The following is a 20,231-nucleotide window of genomic DNA, read 5'->3' as shown; positions in this document are numbered from 1 at the left end:
ATTGCACATTGTAAATTGTCTTCAAAGAACCCAAGACTAACTTTGAGGGAATGAGCTACATGTTGAATGTAGAACTTAATTAGAATTAGTTTCTACTCCCTCTTCAAAAGTTTAGTTACATAATTTTTTCTCATCTGTTTATTCTTCTTTACTTCTTTCCTAAAGGTATCAGCTTCTTGCTCGGGTACAGTTCCACACATATTGGGAGGCTATTCCACTGAGCCCATTAATCACACTTCATTCACGCATACACTTGTAGCTGTGTTCACTGAATTATGATCAGGATTGGGGTAAATCTGGGGAATTTTCTTGATCCAGGAATTATAAGGACCGCACCTGGAACTTTCCTGATCTACGAGTGGAGAAGCTTTAAATTTGCAGTTAACTATACCTGAAATGGAGATGTCCGATATCAGTACTAAATGCAAAATGTGTTCTTTCATTCCAGTAATATGTGTCCCTATTATGTAGCTCAAAATTACATTAATCAGTAAGGTTAGAAAATTCAATCTAATTTTGCATTTCAGTTCTGCATCTAATTTACATTTAATATAAAAATTAAGGCATTAAGCTAGCATCTTGCTCAGCATTTTCATTCAACTAACATCTTTCTGGTTGTGAACCCAAGTCTTGAGATAATAGCACCATACATTCCCAACTCATTTCACTAAACTCAGTTGCATTAATATTTTGAATCAAAAATTCTCCATGAACAGTAAGTTTCAATAGTCACTCACATTTTTAAAAACTCCCAGATGATCACACAAGCAGCAAGGTGTTTCAAAAGCGTTACTCATAAACTTAAGTTCGCTCCCAGTTATTAACACCACAGACATAAAGTTATCTCTTTATTGTAAATGCAACAGCCAGGTTCACAGTATTTGTAAAAGAAAATGACCCAACATACACAATGAAACATAGCATTTTAGGTCGACTTATTTCAATTTTACATTTCACCAACTAGTATAAATTCAAAAGTATGCAAATCAGCCCTTTGAGTCTTGATGAACAATTCCATTTAAGGCACTTTAGTCAATAGAAATTACACACTTTTCTGAAAACTGCAAATCAATTTTAACTACTTTCTATTTTGTCCCCAGATACCTTCAAATATTTTCATAAGGAAATGGTTTAATTTAAAAAATATTTTTGTTGCCCGACAGTAAACTTAAAAATCTACTAAGGCACTGTAGACTCTCTTTGGTTCAAGTCTTCCACCTTGATTGGAATAACATTGGGAGGTAGTTGAAACACAACTAAACGCTCCATGTATATTTTCATGTATACTTCTCAAACCACGGTGCTGTCCTTCTATCTTCTGCCTATGTCTCCAGGATCAACTAATAAGAAAGCTAAAAACACAAAAAAGATAAAAGGCAGAATTTAAAATAGATTCAGTTAGTGAACATTCTGGACTTTACTAACAAGTTTTAGTAAGTTTTAAATAAGCAAAATGTTTAAATTATAACACTTCAGTTCCACTTACATGCAATAATGCAATTGTTCAAAACATTCTGCAGATTTCTAGAATCCCACAACTTCAATCTTAATGTATCAATTCCTACAGAACAACATCAAATTGGCACAGCAGCAAGAAGTCTCAACTCGAGTCTTCACGTTGGTCAGAAATTGAAGATTTGCAGAGATACGAAGGAACGTTTCAAACAAAAAATATTTTCGAGAAAAACCTTGATTTTTTTAAGCAGAAGTGAGCTTTAATAGTGAGCTCTTAGATTTGCATCAATTAAAAAAAAACTCAAGGATGCCTTCACAGAAGCAGATGAATTTTTTGTTCAGCTGCATGCGAGACATGCATAGAAACCATGTTTAAAAGTCTCCAAAGAAATCCAATCAGGTAGAAATTATGTTCAACTGGAGAATCTCTAAAGGTTAACCACTCTCAAAAGGGCTGAGGTCCAGGCTGACAAAAGTCTTCATGTAGAGGTGTGCCGTTGGGAGTTTAATTGGCTAAAACTGTATAAACCAACTTGACAGCGGTTATTAAGCAGTGGTTATTAAGTTTACCACTTCTCATCCAGATGAGACCACCCAACCGTCTAGGGCATTGATTTTATTATACTAAATTAGAGCGGAATTATGGATTCCAATTTCCAATGAATGACCCAGTCCTCCAAATCATATGAACCAAACTGTCTGCACAATCAACAACAATGCCAAGCTCTGCGACTGAGTTAAAATGAGACTTTAAAAAGGATTGACTGGCTCAGATTCAATCCATCAACTCAGCGCGACGCCTTCATACCCCAAAGATATCAGGTATATGATGGATAAGCTGCGACGATATAAAATCAAAGGATTCTCGCTTTTACCAGTTTGTAACCAGACTGTGAGGGAAATGCAATAGCTGGATAGGAGATAATATTTTCTTTTTTTTCTCTCTGCTGAATTTTGATATTGCATCTAATAGGGCCAAAGAGCAATGAAGAACAATTACTTAATGATAGGCCTTAAAATCCAGCCTGCATTTCCCAAATGTGTGAACGTACACAATGCAATAACTCCATTGCTAATCACAGCTGCACATAAGTTGCACAGAGAAGCTGCTGAAATAGATGAAAGAGGTTTTGAAACTCTGCTAAATGGAAATAGCAGTTGCAATTCCTCTTTGAAATGGAACTGTATACATCTAACAAATACAGTTCAGTCATTGTAGCATTACTACATATGCTATCAATATATATCCACAACTCACCTGTATGGATATCCATGGTATTTAGCTCTGAAAATGGACAACATCAGGCTGAAGAAAAACCCAACCAGTCCTAGGCCTGCCACACACAAAACTGCAGGGTAAAAAGTAAAAACAAAGTTTGATCACTAACCCATTACAGCCTCAGTTATTAAATCTGTCTCAATTGTATGCACAATTGCTTTTACTAATAGGCCAATTCTGGTCTCACTTTCTGTATCCATAATTTTGCCATAATTCCTAATGTCAGCTTCAGTTTGGTCAGTTTCCTTAATAATACCAGCAGTTAAGAGTTTTATCAGAAATATTCCTCATTGGCTACAGGTGAGATCCCAGAGGACTAGAGTATAGCTAATGTGGTACCGCTGTTTAAGAAAGGTAGCAGGGATAATCCAGGAAACTATAGTCCGGGTACATTATTAGAGAGAATTCTCAGGGACAGGATTTATACCCATTTGGACTCATTAGCGATAGACAGCATGGTTTTGTGAAGGGGACGTCATGCCTCACTAACTTGATCGAGATTTTTCAGGAGGTGACAAAGATGATTGATATGGGGAGGGCGGTGGATGTTGTTTACACAGACTTCAGTAAAGCCTTTGACAAGGTGCCTCATGGCAGACTGGTACAAAAGATGAAGTCACACGGGATCAGAGGTGACGTGGCAAGATGGATACAGAACTGGCTCGGTCACAGAAGGCAAAGGGTAGCAGTAGAAGGTGTTTTTCTGAATGGAAGGTTGTGACTAGTGGTGTTCTGCAGGGATTGGTGCTGTTGTAGTGTACATAAACGATTTGGAGGAAAATGTAGCTGGTCTGATTAGTAAGTTCGTGGATGACACTAAGGTTGGTGGAATGGCAGATAGTGATGAGGGTTGTCAGAGGATACAGCAGGACATAGATAGGTTGGAAATTTGGGCAGAGAAATGGCAAATGGAGCTTAATCCGGACAAATGTGAGGTATAGCATTTTGGTAGGTTTGACAGAGGGGAAATATACAGTAAATGGCAAAACCGTAAGGAATATAGAAAGTCAGAGAGATCTGGGTGTACAGGGCCACAGATCTTTGAAAGTGGCAACACAAGTGGACACGGTAGTCAAGAAAGCATCCTGAATGCTTGCTTTCATTGGGCGGGGCATGGAGTATAAAAACTAGCAAGTCAGGCTACAGTTGTGTAGAACCTTGGTATGGCCGCACCTGGAATATTGCACACAATTCTGGTCACCACACTACCAGAAAGATGTGGAAGCTTCGGAGAGGGTCAAGAGGAGGCTTACCAGAATGCTGCCTGGTCTGGAGGGTGTTATAGCTATGCGGAGAGGCTGAATAGACTCAAACTGTTTTCATTAGAATGATAGAGGTTGACGGGCGACTTGTTAGAGGTTTACAAGATTATGAGCAGCATGGATAGAGTGGATGGGCAGGCACTTTTTCCTAGGGTGGAGGGGTCAGTCACTAGAGGCATAGATTTAAGGCCCATGGGGCAATGTTTAGAGGAGATGTGTGAGGCAGGTTTTTATTTTTATTTTTTAAAAGAGGCTGGTGAGTTCCTGGAATGTGCTGCCTGGGGAGGTTGTGGAAGCAAATACATTAACGGCATTCAAAAGGCATCTTGACAAATACATGGATAGGATGGGTATTGAGGGAAACGGCACTAGAAGTGCTGACAGTTTTGGCCAAGGGTGGTATCATGACCGGTACAGGCTTGGAGGGCCAAAGGGCCTGTTCCTGTGCTGCATTGTTCTTTATTCCATATGCATTTTCTCAAAAATGTACTAATGTTAGCACATGCATGTATAAGACTGAAATATGGGATCAAGGAAGCTAAAACGAAGGTTGATACTAAAAATATATATTTTATACAAGATTGTCAATGCTAGCAACTTACAAGGGAACATAAAGAAATCTGAACCAGGCATTAAAAGGGACCCAAACTAACATCAGCACAAATCGTTAATAAACTAGACATATCAGTGATCAAAAAAAATATTAATCGTGTAACTTCTCCAACGAAGTTGTCCACGAAGCAATCAAGATAATCGTGTAACTTCTCCAACGAAGTTGTCCACGAAGCAATCAAGATAACGGAAGAGAAAACAGTGACGTAAGGGTTAATTTGCGGAGCCGTCTGATCTTTAGAAGCGGGATTGGTGTGCGTTGGCACCTAGTCCTTAATGATAAATGTAGTGCAATACTGCACTACATTTAAGTAATCACTACAAATTTAAAACAACATTCATCTTTCTCACTACTTCAAGTTATCTGCCAAAAGGCAGATCCAACCCACACCGCCATGAACTTCACCACAGGTAGGGCAAAGAAGCAGGTTCCAAATCCACCTCAGCCAAAACAGGACAACCCACTTACTGTAGGCGCCAATCTGATCAGCACCAGCTATCCAGCCAACTGGGTCATGCCGCCAACTGCCCACTAAAGGGTCCGATGTGTTGCAGCCACGTACTCTTTTACAAGCATCTTGTAGTCTGGAGCAATGGATAGTAATGGTAAGAGGTTTTAATTTCTTTCCATCACATACCTGACCAGGAATGTTTCCCGTTCTTACCGCCTGCCATCGCAGTGTGTTGGAGGAATTTAAAAGTTAATTCTCAACACGTTTTGACCGCATTTTGAACCTTCCTTGGCTATCAAGTCCTGGTCGTGAACCCGGAACTTCTGGTTTAGAGGCAGGGATGCTACTCACTGCGCCACCAGACCTCCTCTTTCTCACTATTATCTGGAGAAATGCTGTTCTTCTAAATGACTAAGTAAAAATGTGTTTAATAAGTTATTAAGACAGAGATGAAGATAATTTTTTTCTCTGAGGGTTGAGACTCTCTGGAATTCTTTTCTACAAAAGGCAGTGGAAGCATCATCTTTCAATATTTTTAATGCAGAGCTCGATAGATTCTTGATTAACCGGGGGTGAAACATTATTGGGGGTAGGCAGGAATATTCAGTGGAGGTTACAATCAGATCAATCATGATCTTATTGAATGGCAGTGCAGGCTCAAGGTGCCGTGTGGCCTCCTCCTGCTCCTAATTTGTATGTTCTTATTTATTTCACAAATTTCCTGCATTTTGTTACCATGGATTATTGGATATGGGATAATAGTTCATTAATGCAATAAAAATTGCTTCAGAAAATTCTCATGGAAAAACCAACTCCATTACATCCAATGCATGCTCATCTCACTGTAAAAAATGAAGCACTCACTACTGCAGTAAATTGAATGTTAAAATGAGGATTATTAATTCATTAGGTCTAACAACAATTCAATAATTACATTTTCCTTTTGCAAAAGTTACTAACTTTACTCTTAGCTCAATATGAGTCAATGCCTTCAAGAATGGAGGCGAAAATGGCAGGAATATTTGGATGGTTATGCATGTATGGAGTTCAGAGAAGGAAACAGTTTTTGATTAGAGTAGATTTTTCTGCTGTTTGTTCAAAATTTGCCATACTTCATTTAAAACTTTTGCCAAAATAAATGAGCGCTCAAAAATTAATCATTCATAAAAAAAATTGTTTTTTCCAATTAAGGGACAATTTAGCGTGGCCAATCCACCTACCCTGCACATCTTTTGGGATGTTGGGGCGAAACCCACACAAACACAGAGAGAATGTGCAATCTCCACACAATCAGTGACCCAGAGCCGGGATCGAACCTGGGACCTCGGCGCCGTGAGGCAGCAATGCTAATCACTGCGCCACCGTGCTGCCCTCAAATTAATCATAACAGTTCCCCATTTTAACCCAGTTATAGTAACAACTAGCCAACACAAAGATGTGCTTAAATTACTTACTTCTTCGTTTGCCTATTTCCATATTAGACGTTGCCGCTTCATGAAGAAGCACCATACCTAATGTTATAGCAGCATCTGCAATTGGTGGTTAAGATACAACTTGTAGCAAATTCAGATTCATTACAGTCACAGAAGAGGGTTAATATGGGTGCATTTACTGAAAAACACAAGTTAATTGCAAAGGAAATATATCTAGTGACTCAAAATGTCTTCCATGTGTGAGAGCACCACTAAATATATATTAAGTCTTGGTATAATTTCCAGGGCAGTCTATCTGAAACATCTCTCTGGCATCACCTTTGAATGATCAAGATGAGAAAGTCACACAACTGGTGACAAATTAAAACTCATGTCACTAATTTTCTCAAGTGAAATGATGCAAGGATTAATGTTGTTTAAATGGATCTTCAAAGTACCCAAAAACAGCACAATTGTCTCTCAAATTTCACAAGTGAATCTCAAGTTTGTAATTGGCCACTCTCAGTATACACGTTTGCTCTGTAATGGCTTCCATAAAGCTGTTGAAGAATGTGGGATGCTTAACGATAATAATAGAGTTGAAGTGTACAAAAGCAAATAATTTCTGCTGAGGCTTTCTAAACACTGTTTAGGCCTGTTATTGGCCAGGGTTTAGAGAATCCCAAAGTGTATCATGGAGTTCACCTGACCCACAACCTTTAATAGATTGTGGTATGGGGAGCACACGGCCCACTCTACAGGTGTGGTACAGCAAAAATAGAAAAGTATTTTTTTTAAAGCAAAACAATGTTTATTCTATGAACTCAAGTTAACCTTTTTAAAACATAGTGAACATCTTAGCAACCATTAATTCAAATACAACCCCCAAAGAATACAACACTAAGTAATCCTTTAAGCTTTCCTTTTAACATCCATAAGACTTAAAACACCTTTTACCAGAAGCACATCAGGTTAAAGTCACTACTGTTATTAGTTTTAAATCACCAGGATCGATTTACAGTCTTTAGATTACAGAGAGATTCATACACCTTCTGGCTGTGACTGCAGCTATCCAGCTCTGAAAATGAAACTAAAACACACCCTGCAGCAAACAGCTTAAAACAAAAGTAAAAAGCTGAGACAACCCAGCTCCACCCACCCTCTGACATCACTGAATAAACACCCATTCCTTAAAGGTACTCTCACTACAGGTACTTATATACACACCCATTTATAAACACCCATTTCTTAAAGGTACTCTCACATGACAGGCCTAAGATGAAGATATATTCAATTATGGACACTACACTTTCAGAAGAGTGCCAAGGTCTAAGAGAGGGTGCATGAGAGATTTACTAGAATGGTACCCAGAATGAGAGATGTCAGTTAAGTTGGGAGACTGGAGAATTTGTGGTTATCCCTTGGGTTGAGATGAGATTTGATGGCGGCATTTCATCAAGTGATGAACAGTTTTAATAGAACAGATATGCAGAAGCTATTCCCAGTTGTAGAACAATTTGTAACGGAGACATAAGCTTTAAGATGCTTGGCAAAAGAGCCAGAGGTGACATGAGGGAAATGTAAAAAAAACTCTGCAAGTTGTTGCAATGTGGAATTCATAGCCTGCAAGAATTATGGATGTAGTTTCAATAGTAAAAGGGAATTGGATAATAACTTAAAGTAAAAAACAGCAGGGTAATGTACGGGCATGGAGAGGTGCTGGGGAATTTACCTGAATAACTCTACCAAATAGCGAGCATAGGCACAATGAGCCACATGTCCTCCTTTTGTGTTGACTCAGGGTACGATAATAAAATCTGATTTTGTACCTATAATTCTGTGAAAAAGTCATGAACTTTAATTGTGCTTTGGTCTCTTTGACTTTTATATTTTGTATGTCTCATTCAAATTACATTCTTCTTCAGTCCCATTTAGCTGTCATACCATTTCCTCCAGTCATGCAAGATTAACTGAAACTGCAAATTTCTACACAGGTAGTATAAACACCTTGTGATTAACCTATAGATTCCACCTCTCCCAAAAGATGTGGTGCTTCATCGTAGCTCTCCATCCAGCAATAACTCAGAGAGTGAATGATGTTCAACCACCAGCAGCTCAGTCAACGTCAGTTAATTATCAAACCAAGGGCAGCACGGTAGCACAAGTGGATAGCACTGTGGCTTCACAGCGCCAGGGTCCCAGGTTCGATTCCCCGCTGGGTCACTGTCTGTGCGGAGTCTGCACGTTCTCCCCGTGTCTACGTGGGTTTCCTCCGGGTGCTCCGGTTTCCTCCCACAGTCCAAAGACGTGCAGGTTAGGTGGATTGGCCATGATAAATTGCCCTTAGTGGCCAAAAAGGTTAGGAGGGGCTATTGGATTACGGGGATAAGTGAGGGCTTAAGTGGGTCAGTGCAGACTAGATGGGTCGAATGGCCTCCTTCTGCACTGTATGTTCTATGTTCAAACTCAAATCTCAGGTTGGCAGTCTTCCAGTTGCAGAGTAGAATGCATGAGTTGCTTTAAATCCTGCATCTTTATGGTAACCATGTAAACTAAAAGTAGGAATGTACATAAAATACATCTTATCCACGAATGTGGTAAATAATTTCAAACGAACTGTGAATAATAAATGGTTATTACAATAATGATTATTTTCTATCCTCAGCAGTGCACTGACAGTTCTTAATTATTTTAAACATTGTGCTATAGTCCAGACCAAAAAGGATACTGAGCAAAATAACAATGTGTGTTTCAGCTACAAACTGTGCTTGGCTGCTTCCATGAATGTAACTCTGCAAATGGAAAAAGCAACAGGATTAAAGGAACATTCATTTAAGATTTCAATATTACCATCCTACTGCTTTTTTGGTTAACAAAATAGTCAATCTAAACTGTGGAATACATTTAGGCCTCAATTTCTCAATAGAAACTCACTCATGAATTCATAGGATTGCAACTTCACAGAAGGAAGCCATTTAGTCCATCATGTACATACCTGCTCTCTGCAAGTCTCACTCCCCCATTGGTTCCTCTTTGCTCTAACAATGTCTTCCCTTCAGGTGCCTTAAATCGAGTTCTCAACTTTTCGGTCAAATGGGATACATTGGTTTCTCTCTATCTACTCTGTCTCGATCTTTTATGATTTTGAACACCTCCATCAAACCTCCTCTCAACGTTCTCTTCTCAACCCCAGCTTCTCCAATCTATCCAAACAGCTAAAGACAGTCTTCCCAGGAACCATTCTTTGTCAATATTTTCCGAATATTCTCTAATGCCTTCACATCCTGCCTGAAATATGGTGTCCAGAATTGGATACAGTACTCCATTTGAGGCTGAATCAATGTTTTATAAAAAGATTCATTTCACTGTTTTTTGTACTCTATGTCTCCATTTAAAAAGTCCAGGGTCCCATATACCTTTTTCTTTAATTTAGAGTGCCCAATTCATTTTTTCCAATTATGGGACAATTTAGCTTTGCCAATCCAACTACCCTGCACATCATTGGGTTGTTGGGACGAAACCCACGCAAACACCGGGAGAATGTGCAAAGTCCACACGGACAGTGACCCAGGGCCAGGATCAAACCTGGGACCTCGGCGCCGTGAGGCAGCTGTGCTAACAACTGCACCACCGCGCTGCCCCCCCTTTTAACTACTTTCGTAACTAACTCAGATCTTCTGCACCCATTTTAGGATTGTGCCCTTTAGTTTATATTGCCTCTCCTCATTCTTCCTACCAAAGTCCATCACTTCACATTTCTTTACATTACATTTCATCTGCATGTAGCTGAACAGTGCCGGTGTCCTCTTCAAGTTTCCTCCTCACAGTTTACAATGCTTCTACGTTGTGTGTCATTTGCAGATTTTGAAATGGTGCCCATTACACCCAAGCTTTTATGATTAATATAGGTCACAAAAGCAGTGATGCTACTATCTCTGGAGTAAAAATGTTTTTTCACTTTTTATATAGGGGACAGACTCGGGCCCTTGGGCGAACTGACGGAAGACTTTGCCATTTTTTACAATTTGGCAGTGCTCTGGTGTCACCCCAGGATTGGAAGATTACAGACAATGCCTCTGCAATTTCCATACTTTCTTTTCTCAGCATCTTCACATGCATCCCATTTGGTCCTGGTGACTTATCGACTGAAGAACGAACCGCCTTTTCAATATCTCCAAATCAGCAGTTTTACGCCAATGTAGTGGCTCATTTACCTCTTCTCTCACTATGACTTTGGGAGCATCTTTCTTATTTCGTACTTCAGCCATGCTCAATGTCTCCAAACATAAATCCACCTTCTGGTCTCTAAATTAGCTCCACTCCGCCTCTTACTACCCCATAACTATTTATACACCTACAGCAGACTTTTGGATTCCCTTTTATGCTAGCTGTTAAGGTCTCGTTGCATACTCTGTCTCTTTGCTTGTCATTTCCCCTCTGAACTTTCTCTCACCAGCCTAGTTCTCATTTGTATTATCAGCATGATGGCTGTCGTACACACCCTTTTTCACCTTCATTCTACTCTTTATTTTCCTCATCCAGGGAGCTCTGGCTTTGGGTACCTTTGTGTAAATGTATCTCGACTGCAGCCTAACTATTTTCTCCTTAACAAAACAATGGGCTATCTTGACAGTTTTTAATCTATCAATTTCCGATTGCAATTTACCCGGGACATTTCTATTCACACCCCACTGAACTAGGTCTTCATTTTTACTCTAGATTGATGCTTGTCCTTTTCCAAAGCTAACCTAAACCATATGATATGATCACTGGCCCCCAAATGTTCACTGATACCCGAATCATATTTCACAGAACCAGAAATGTCCCCCTTCCTCACTGGGCCAGAAACATACCGATCTAGAAATTCTCCTGAAAGTGTTTCAGAAACTCTTCCCCTTTCTGCCCTTTAGACTAGTACCATCCCAGTCAACATTAGGACGATTGATGCTCTCCAATATCATTCCCCCAAAATACTTGCACCCCTCTGTAATTTTCCTGCAAACTGTTCCTCTAGGTCTTTCCAACTAGTTAGTGGCCTACAACACAAATGTTCTCCTTAATCAATACTGCCAACCCTCCTCCTTTCTATCCTATCCTTTCTGAACACCTCGTATCTAGCAATATTTAGTACTCAGGCCTGCCCTTTTTTGAGCCAGGTCTCAATTATCACCATAATATATTCCCCATGTGACGATTTGTGCCTGTAGCTCTCCCACCTTATTTACCATACTTTGTGTTCTCACATACATAAATCTAAATGAGATTTGATTGCCTTTCCTCTTAGTCTGATCCCACCTAATGTCTTAAAGCTACCTGTGATGTGTAGGGTGGGGACAATGAAAAGTCTTACACCAGGTTAAAGTCCAACAGGTTTATTAAGAATCACTAGCTTTCGGAGTTACTTTAACCTGATATTGTAAGACCTCTTACTTACAACTATTTCGCACTCTACTGATTTCTATCTCTTCCAATTTTTTCAACTCTGTTTCTCCTTTATAATGCTACATTCTGGATGGCACTGTGGTGCAGTGGTTAGCACTGCTGCCTCATGGCGCTGAGGATCCGGGTTTGATCCCGGCACCGGGTCAATGTCCATGTGTAGTTTGCACATTCTCCCCATTTCTGCGTCGGTCTCACTCCCACAACCCAAAGATGTGCAGGGTAGGTTGATTGGCCACACTAAATTGGCCATTAATTGGGAAAAAAGAAAGAATTGGGTTCTCTAAATTTATAGTTTTTAAAAAAAATTTTAAATGCTGCATTCTAATTACCAACCCCCACCAAATTGGTTTAAACCTTTTCCAGCAGCAAAAGTAAATCGCCCCTCACCTCCCCAAGAATCTAAAGCTCTCCCCCCCGACACCATCTATTTTAAAAAAAAAATCATTCAAGGGATTTGGGCTTTGCTGGCTATGCCAATTTATTGCCCATCCCGAGTTTCCCTCAAGGTTGTGGTGAGCTGCCTCTTTGAACAGCTGCAGTCCCTGTGGTGTAGGTGCACCCTGGTGCTGTTAAGGAGGGTTCCAGGACTTTGGCCCAGCAACAGAGAAGGAATGGCAATATGTTTCAAAGTCAGGATGATGAGTGGCTGGTGGAGGGCCACTTCCAGGTAGTGGCGTTCCCATGTTTCTGCTGCCCTTGTCCCAGATGGTAGTGGTCGTGGGTTTGGAAGATGCTGTCTCAGGAGCATCGCGAGTTACCGCAGTATCTTGTTGGAGGTACATGGCTGTAATTTTTAATCGGTGCTGGAGGAATTGAATGTTTGTGGAAGGGGTGGCAATCAAGCGGTTGCTTTGTCCTGGATAGTGTTGAGCTTCTTGAATTAAAAAAAAATAAATTTAGAGTACTCAATTCATTTATTCCAATTAAGGGACAATTTAGCCTCACCAATCCAACTACCCTGCACATCTTTTGAGTTGTGGGGGTGAAACCCACGCAAACATGTTTTGCTAGGGCACCTTGATGCCATACTCGTTCAAATGCTGCCTATGTCGAGGACAACCATTCTTACCTCTAGAGTTCAGCTCTTTTGTCCATGTTTGAACTAAGAACCATGGTAATGAGATCGGACAGCTGAGTGGCCTTGGCAGAACCCAAACTGAGCATCAGTGTGCAAGTGCTACTCGACAGCACTGTTGGTGACCCATTCCATCATTTTACTGATGATCAAGACTGAGGAGGCAGTAATTGGCCAGGTGGGATTTATCCCCCTGTGTGTGTACAAGGCATAACTTGACAATTTTCCACATTGCTGGCAGATGCCAGTGCTGTAGCTGTACTAGCATGACTAGGGGTTCAGCCAGATCTGAAGTAGAATTCTTCAGTACTCTTGACGCTTTATCAGGGCCATAGCCTTTGCAGTGTCTAGTGCCTTCAGCCATTTCTTGACATCATTGGAGTGAACCAAATTGGCTGAAGACTGGAATCTGAAGATTGTTGCAAATGCTTCAGCCTTGTCTTTTGCACAGATGTACTGGGCTCCATCATCACGTATGGGGATTTATGTGGGACCTCCTCCTCCAGTTTTTGTCTAACACCATTCACGGCTGGATATGGCAGGCCTACAGAACTTAGATCCGATCCATTGATTGTGGCGGTGCTTAACTCTATTACTTGGCACACATACAGTCCCGTATTGCAGTTTCACCAGGATGATGCCTCATTTTTGGTTGCATTTTCTGCTGCTCCTGGCATGCCCTTCTGCACTCTTCATTGAACTAGGATTGATTCCCTGGTTTGGTGGTAATGGTAGAGTGGGGGGATATGCCAGGCATGAACTTGCATATTGTGGTTGAGTACAATTCTGTTGCAGCTGATTGTTTAGTCTCGAGTTGGTAGATCTGTTTGTAATCTATCCAATTAAGCACAATGGTAGTGCCACACAATATGATGGAGGATATCTTCAATATGAAGACAGGACTTTTCTCCACAAGGACTGTGGGGTCGTCACTCCACTCAATACTACCAAATGCTCTGTCCTTTTATCGCTATACTTCCTAGCACGTGACAGAGTATTGCTGGGATTCCTACCTTTGAGGTCTCATCCCCAAAATCAGCCTACAATCCTAGTTGTCTTTCTACACGTTGGTGGTGCCAATATTGACTGGAACCTGTGGCTGCTCTCTTTCCCTCAAGGATGGTCTGCAGTTGCTCAGTGACATCTTTGACCCTGGCACCACAAAGGCAATAACCCATCATGGAATCACATCTGCGGCTGCTGAAATGTCTATCTGTTCACCTAACCATAGAATCCCTTATCATTTCCCATCATCCTCCTGCTCACCTTGTACTGTGGAGCCATTCGTTGTGCCATGGATTTGGGTCAGGCTACATGATGCAGAGGAACCATTACTCTCACTGGTGAATACGGGTGGAGAGCAAAGTATACTCGGGGTATTCCTGCACTACCTGTCCCGTACCAGCCTCCCCGAACAGGTGCTGGAATGTGGCGACTAGGGGCTTTTCACAGTAACTTCATTGAAGCCTACTCGTGACAATAAGCTATTATTATTATTTTTACTTGGCTGTCTGTCACCCATTGACTCTGCCTGCACGCTCTCAAAATGCGGGGTGACCAGTTCTAGAAAAGCACCATCCAGAAGGACATGGCTATGTGCTTATTGTGGTAGCTTTTGGAGAATGAATGACCCAATTAATCTGTTGAAAATCCACAATGTCATGTTTATCTTTAAAATAAATGTTAATTCTGAAATACAAGGGCACTTAACATTAACTATAATGCTTCATCTAAAGTTCAAAATTTTCAACTGGAATTGTCCCTTAGAAAGGTTAATTGGTGCCTCCAACATTCATATTTCCCTTCAACTCTTTTCAACAACCTTGCTTTTTCTCCACCAATAAAAGAGAACTTATGTTAGATATATCTACAGGTTAAAACTATAATGCCTTTTCCCTCACATTTAATAGTTATAGTCAGGCACATTATTATGTGTTAGTCAAAAAAATGCTGATAGAAGTTATGTCAGCTTCAGCTAGCTTTCTACATTCCGTAAGAATATTGGAACAGGAGCTGCCAGTCAGACCCTCGAGCCTATTCTTCAGTTTAATTATATTGTGGAGGATTTTTATCTTAACTCCATTGACCTGTCTTTGGTTCTCTAGCCTTTTATACCTTGACTTAATGAAATTTTGTCAAGGAAGAAAGAAAAAGATTTGACGTTTCAGGTCAGTGGCCTGGGGCTGGTTTAGCACAGTGGGCTAAATAGCTGGCTTGTATACAGAACAATGCCAGCAGCGCGGGTTCAATTCCCGTACCGGCCTCCCCAAACAGGCGCCGGAATGATGCGACTAGGGGCTTTTCACAGTAACTTCATTGAAGCCTACTTGGCTCGACAATAATCGATTATTATATCAGAATTGATCTGATTGAAGTCACTGATCTGAAACATCAACTATTTCTTCCTCCACAGATCCTGTCAGACCTGATCTGAAACATCAACTGTTAATTCTTCCACAGATCCTGTCAGACCTGAATATTTCCAGCATTTCTTTCTGTTTTTATTTCAGATTTAGAATATCAGTAGTATTTTGCTCTTGGAAAAAAAAATAAATCAATTTTAAAATTTTAATTGGCCTAAACGCAACAGCTTTTATTTTGGGGGCTGCTGAGGGATGCGCGTGGAGGGCACAGTGTTCCAGATTTTCAGAGCCTGTGTGTGGAGAAATGCCTAGTTCTGAAGGTTATGGATCCCTCCATCAGAAGAAATAGTTTCTATCCACCATACCAACTCCTTTAATAATTTTAAAGACTGTAGTCAGATCACCCTTCAATCTTTTATATTCAAGGGACTTAGATGCGTACTCTATAAAATCTGACTTCAATTTAACCCTTTTAATCCTGGTATCATTATGGTGCATTAGTGTTCGGTCTTCTCCCAAGACCAATATATTCTTCTGGAGGTGCAGTCCTCAGGACTAACCAGAGGTTAATACAGCTATAACATAACCTCCATCACTTTGTATTACAGCCCTCAAGACACAGGTCAACTTTTAAAATATAATTTAGACGTGTCAAATAATTTTAGTGACTTTGTATTTGGGATCCCTAAATCTCTGCTCATCAATAGTACCTAGAATCTCACTCTTTAGAAACTCTTTGATCTCCTTTGGATGAGACGATGGACCAAGGCCTAATCTGCCTGCTCAGAGGGATGTAGAAGATCCAATGGCACTATTTCAAAGGAGGGCAAGGCATTACCTTCAGTGCGCTGGCCAATATTTATCCTGCAGTCAATACCACAAACAAAAATGGAGAGATTATCTGGTCATTGTCACATTGCGGTTGATCGGAGTCTGCTATACGTATACTGGTTGGCACATTTCGTACTAAAACAGTGATAACAATACTTCATTAGCTGTAAAGTGCTTTGTGACATCCAGTGGCCATGAAAAGTACGAAACAAATGAACTATTTTTTTTGGCTTTTATTCCCCTATCCAATCTAGTAGATTGCCTCCAATCCCATGTTTTTTTTTTTTACGATGATCTAACGTGGAACCTGATCAAATGCCTTTTGGACATCATTATCTACCACATTAGTTATTTCTCAAAAAATTCAACTACTCTCATTAGACATGGCTTGCTCACTACAAATTCTGGCTCAATCACGGTCCTAATAAATTCTAATGAGTGGCACAGTTACACAGTTGCTTCACAGCTCCAGGGTTCCTAATTCCCAGCTTGGGTCACTGTCTGTGCAGAGTTTATTCTCCCCGTGTCTGTGTGGGTTTCCTCCGGGTGCTCGGGTCTCCTTCCACAGTCCAAAGATGTGCAGGTTAGGTGAATTGGCCATGTTAAATTACCTTTCATGTCCAAAAAGGTTAGGTGAGGTTACTGGGATAGGATGGAGGTATGGGCTTAAGCAGAGCGCTCTTTCCAAGGGCCGGTGCAGACTCGATGGACCGAATGGCCTGCTTCTGCACTGTAAATTCTACGATTCTATGAACATTCCCACAACTGACACTAAAAGATGGATAATTTCCTAGTTTCTGTTATGCCTTCTTAGTTAGGTGACATTAGTAATTTTCCATTCAAAGGAGACCATTAATGAAGTGTCTTAGAACATAAATGGTGTATGAACAATGTTTCCACCTACTTATTTTACCACTCTTGGGTGGAGCTCATCAAATTTTGAAGATTTAAAAAAATCTTTAATCTCATTAGTTTCTTCACTTTTTTTTATACATAGCATGGAATCCAGCCAGTTCCTCACCTTGATTTATTTTTAGTTTTCCTTGTATGACTGGTACATAATCCATATCCTATTCTGTGAAGGCTGGCTCAGCTGAAACCCTGCCAGGCAACACAGCTCAAGTGGCAGTACTAGTGTCAGCACCCCACCCTCCTCTCGGAAGGAGCGCTCACAATATGGTGGAATTTAAAATGCAGATGGAGGGTGAGAAGGTAAAATCAAACACCAGTGTTTTGTGCTTGAACAAAGGAGATTACAATGGGATGAGAGAAGAACTAGCTAAGGTAGACTGGGAGCAAAGACTTTATGGTGAAACAGTTCAGGAACAGTGGAGAACCTTCCAAGCGATTTTTCACAGTGCTCAGCAAAGGTTTATACCAACAAAAAGGAAGGACGGTAGAAAGAAGGAAAATCGACCATGGATATCTAAGGAAATAAGGGGGAGTATCAAATTGAAGGAAAAAGCATACAAAGTGGCAAAGCTAAGTGGGAGACTAGAGGACTGGGAAATCTTTAGGGGGCAACAGAAAGCTACTAAAAAAGCTATAAAGAAGCGTAAGATAGATTATGAGAGTAAACTTGCTCAGAATATAAAAACAGGCAGTAAATGTTTCTACAAATATAGAAAAACAAAAAAGAGTGGCTAAGGTAAATATTGGTCCTTTAGAGGATGTGAAGGGAGATTTAATAATGGGAAATGAGGAAATGGCTGAGGAACTGAACAGGTTTTTTGGGTCGGTCTTCACAGTGGAAGACACAAATAACATGCCAGTGACTGATAGAAATGAGGCTATGACAGGCGAGGACCTTGAGAGGATTGTTATCACTAAGGAGGTAGTGATGGGCAAGCTAATGGGGCTAAAGTAGACAAGTCTCCTGGCCCTGATGGAATGCATCCCAGAGTGCTAAAAGAGATGGCTAGGGAAATTGCAAATAGACTAGTGATAATTTACCAAAATTCACTAGACTCTGGGGTGGTCCCGGAGGATTGGAAATTAGCAAACGTGACACCACTATTTAAAAAAGGAGGTAGGCAGAAAGCAGGTAATTATAGGCTAGTGAGCTTAACTTCGGTAATAGGGAAGATGCTGGAATCTATCACCAAGGAAGAAATAGTGAGACATCTGGATGGAAATTGTCCCATTAGGCAGACGCAGCATGGGTTCATAAAGGGCAGGTCGTGCCGAACTAATTTAGTGGAATTTTTTGAGGACATTACCAGTGCGGTAGATAACGGGGAGCCAATGGATGTGGTATATCTGGATTTCCAGAAAGCCTTTCACAAGGTGCCACACAAAAGGTTGCTGCATAAGATAAAGATGCATGGCATTAAGGGGAAAGTAGTAGCATGGATAGAGGATTGGTTAATTAATAGAAAGCAAAGAGTGGGGATTAATGGGTGTTTCTCTGGTTGGCAATCAGTAGCTAGTGGTGTCCCTCAGGGCCCACAATTTACATAGATGATTTGGAGTTGGGGACCAAGGGCAATGTGTCCAAGTTTGCAGACGACACTAAGATGAGTGGTAAAGCAAAAAGTGCAGAGGATACTGGAAGTTTGCAGAGGGATTTGGATAGGTTAAGTCAATGGGCTAGGGTCTGGCAGATGGAATACAATGTTGACAAGCGTGAGGTTATCCATTTTGGTAGGAATAACAGCAAAAGGGATTATTATTTAAATGATAAAATATTAAAACATGCTGCTGTGCAGAGAGACCTGGGTGTGCTAGTGCATGAGTCGCCAAAAAGTTGGTTTACAGGTGCAACAGGTGATTAAGAAGGCAAATGGAATTTTGTCCTTCATTGCTAGAGGGATGGAGTTTAAGGCTAGGGGGGTTATGCTGCAATTGTATAGGGTGTTAGTGAGGCCAAACCTGGAGTATTGTGTTTTCCTTTCGTCTCCTTACTTGAGAAAGGACGTACTGGCACTGGAGGGTGTGCAGGAGATTCACAAGGTTAATCCCAGAGCTGAAGGGGTTGGATTACGAGGGGAGGTTGAGTAACTGGGACTGTACTTGTTGGAATTTAGAAGGATGAGGGGGGATCTTATAGAAACATATAAAATTATGAAGGGAATAGATAGCATAGATGCTGGCAGGTTGTTTCCACTGGCGGGTGAAAGCAGAACTAGGGGGCATAGCCTCAAAATAAGGGGAAGTAGATTTAGGACTGAGTTTAGGAGGAACTTCTTCACCCAAAGGGTTGTGAATCTATGGAATTCCTTGCCCAGTGAAGCAGTTGAGGCTCCTTCATTAAATGTTTTTAAGATAAACATAGATAGTTTTTTGAAGAATAAAGGGATCAAGGGTTATGGTGTTCGGGCCGGAAAGTGGAGCTGAGTCCACAAAAGATCAGCCATGATCTCATTGAATGGTGGAGCACGCTCGAGGGGCCAGATGGCCTACTCCTGCTCCTAGTTCTTATGCTCTTATAATGAAACCCCTCTTTCCTGAAGAGTTTTTAATGATCAGGTAAAGACCAATTTCACTTCTAACTTACCAAAGTAATTTAACTTAATTATGCATTGTGTGTATTTATGAACAGTAAATATATTTTTATAATTGTATCTAATGGTGGAGCAGTATGGTCCTGTCGAATGAAATGATTCTCCCAATATTTTGTTTGCTTCCAGCCAGAGCTTTTAGCCTATTACTAGGCTAAAAGAAATAGTATCAGCTAGAGTCACCAGCCGAGGACATTGGTACAGTAGCCAAATAGTATATCAAATCATAAGTCAAAGCAACTCAATGGTATTCAGCAGTCTATATGAAACAATATAATCACACATCAAGGGCACGAGACAACACAGGATTAATTAAACTACATTTATATAATTTAAAGAAGATTTACATTTGGATTATATTGATAATGCATCTCCTTTAGAGAGCAAATTACTAATGTTGCCTATTTACGATGTGAGAGAGAAACTAGGAAGTTATACATCTTTTAATCTATTGCCAATTGTAGGAAAGTTAGAAGAATTTGTTATTAAAGACAGTGATTGAGCCATATCCAATTAGGGTAGTTGCAACTTTTGAGAAATACCTAATG

General features: G+C 40.5%; 1 protein-coding gene across 1 annotated transcript in view; it reads right to left on the bottom strand.

The window, feature by feature from the left end:
- Window positions 1-835: 835 nt before the first annotated feature.
- Window positions 836-20,231, bottom strand: part of LOC140421207 (dolichyl-diphosphooligosaccharide--protein glycosyltransferase subunit MAGT1-like) — a 69,065-nt gene continuing 49,669 nt past the window's right edge. The window contains exons 7-10 of the mRNA XM_072505737.1: window positions 9,201-9,264; window positions 6,515-6,589; window positions 2,714-2,804; window positions 836-1,352 (exon numbers count right to left, since the gene is read on the bottom strand). Coding sequence (XP_072361838.1) covers window positions 1,337-1,352; window positions 2,714-2,804; window positions 6,515-6,589; window positions 9,201-9,264 — 246 coding nt within the window. The 3' untranslated portion in view covers window positions 836-1,336. The remainder of the gene's footprint in view (window positions 1,353-2,713; window positions 2,805-6,514; window positions 6,590-9,200; window positions 9,265-20,231) is intronic.

The sequence above is a fragment of the Scyliorhinus torazame genome, chromosome 5 (genome assembly GCF_047496885.1).
Source record: "Scyliorhinus torazame isolate Kashiwa2021f chromosome 5, sScyTor2.1, whole genome shotgun sequence".
Lineage (NCBI taxonomy): Eukaryota > Metazoa > Chordata > Chondrichthyes > Carcharhiniformes > Scyliorhinidae > Scyliorhinus > Scyliorhinus torazame.
The sequence above is the reverse complement of the archived record's forward strand: the minus strand, read 5'-3'. Positions and strand labels throughout refer to the sequence as shown.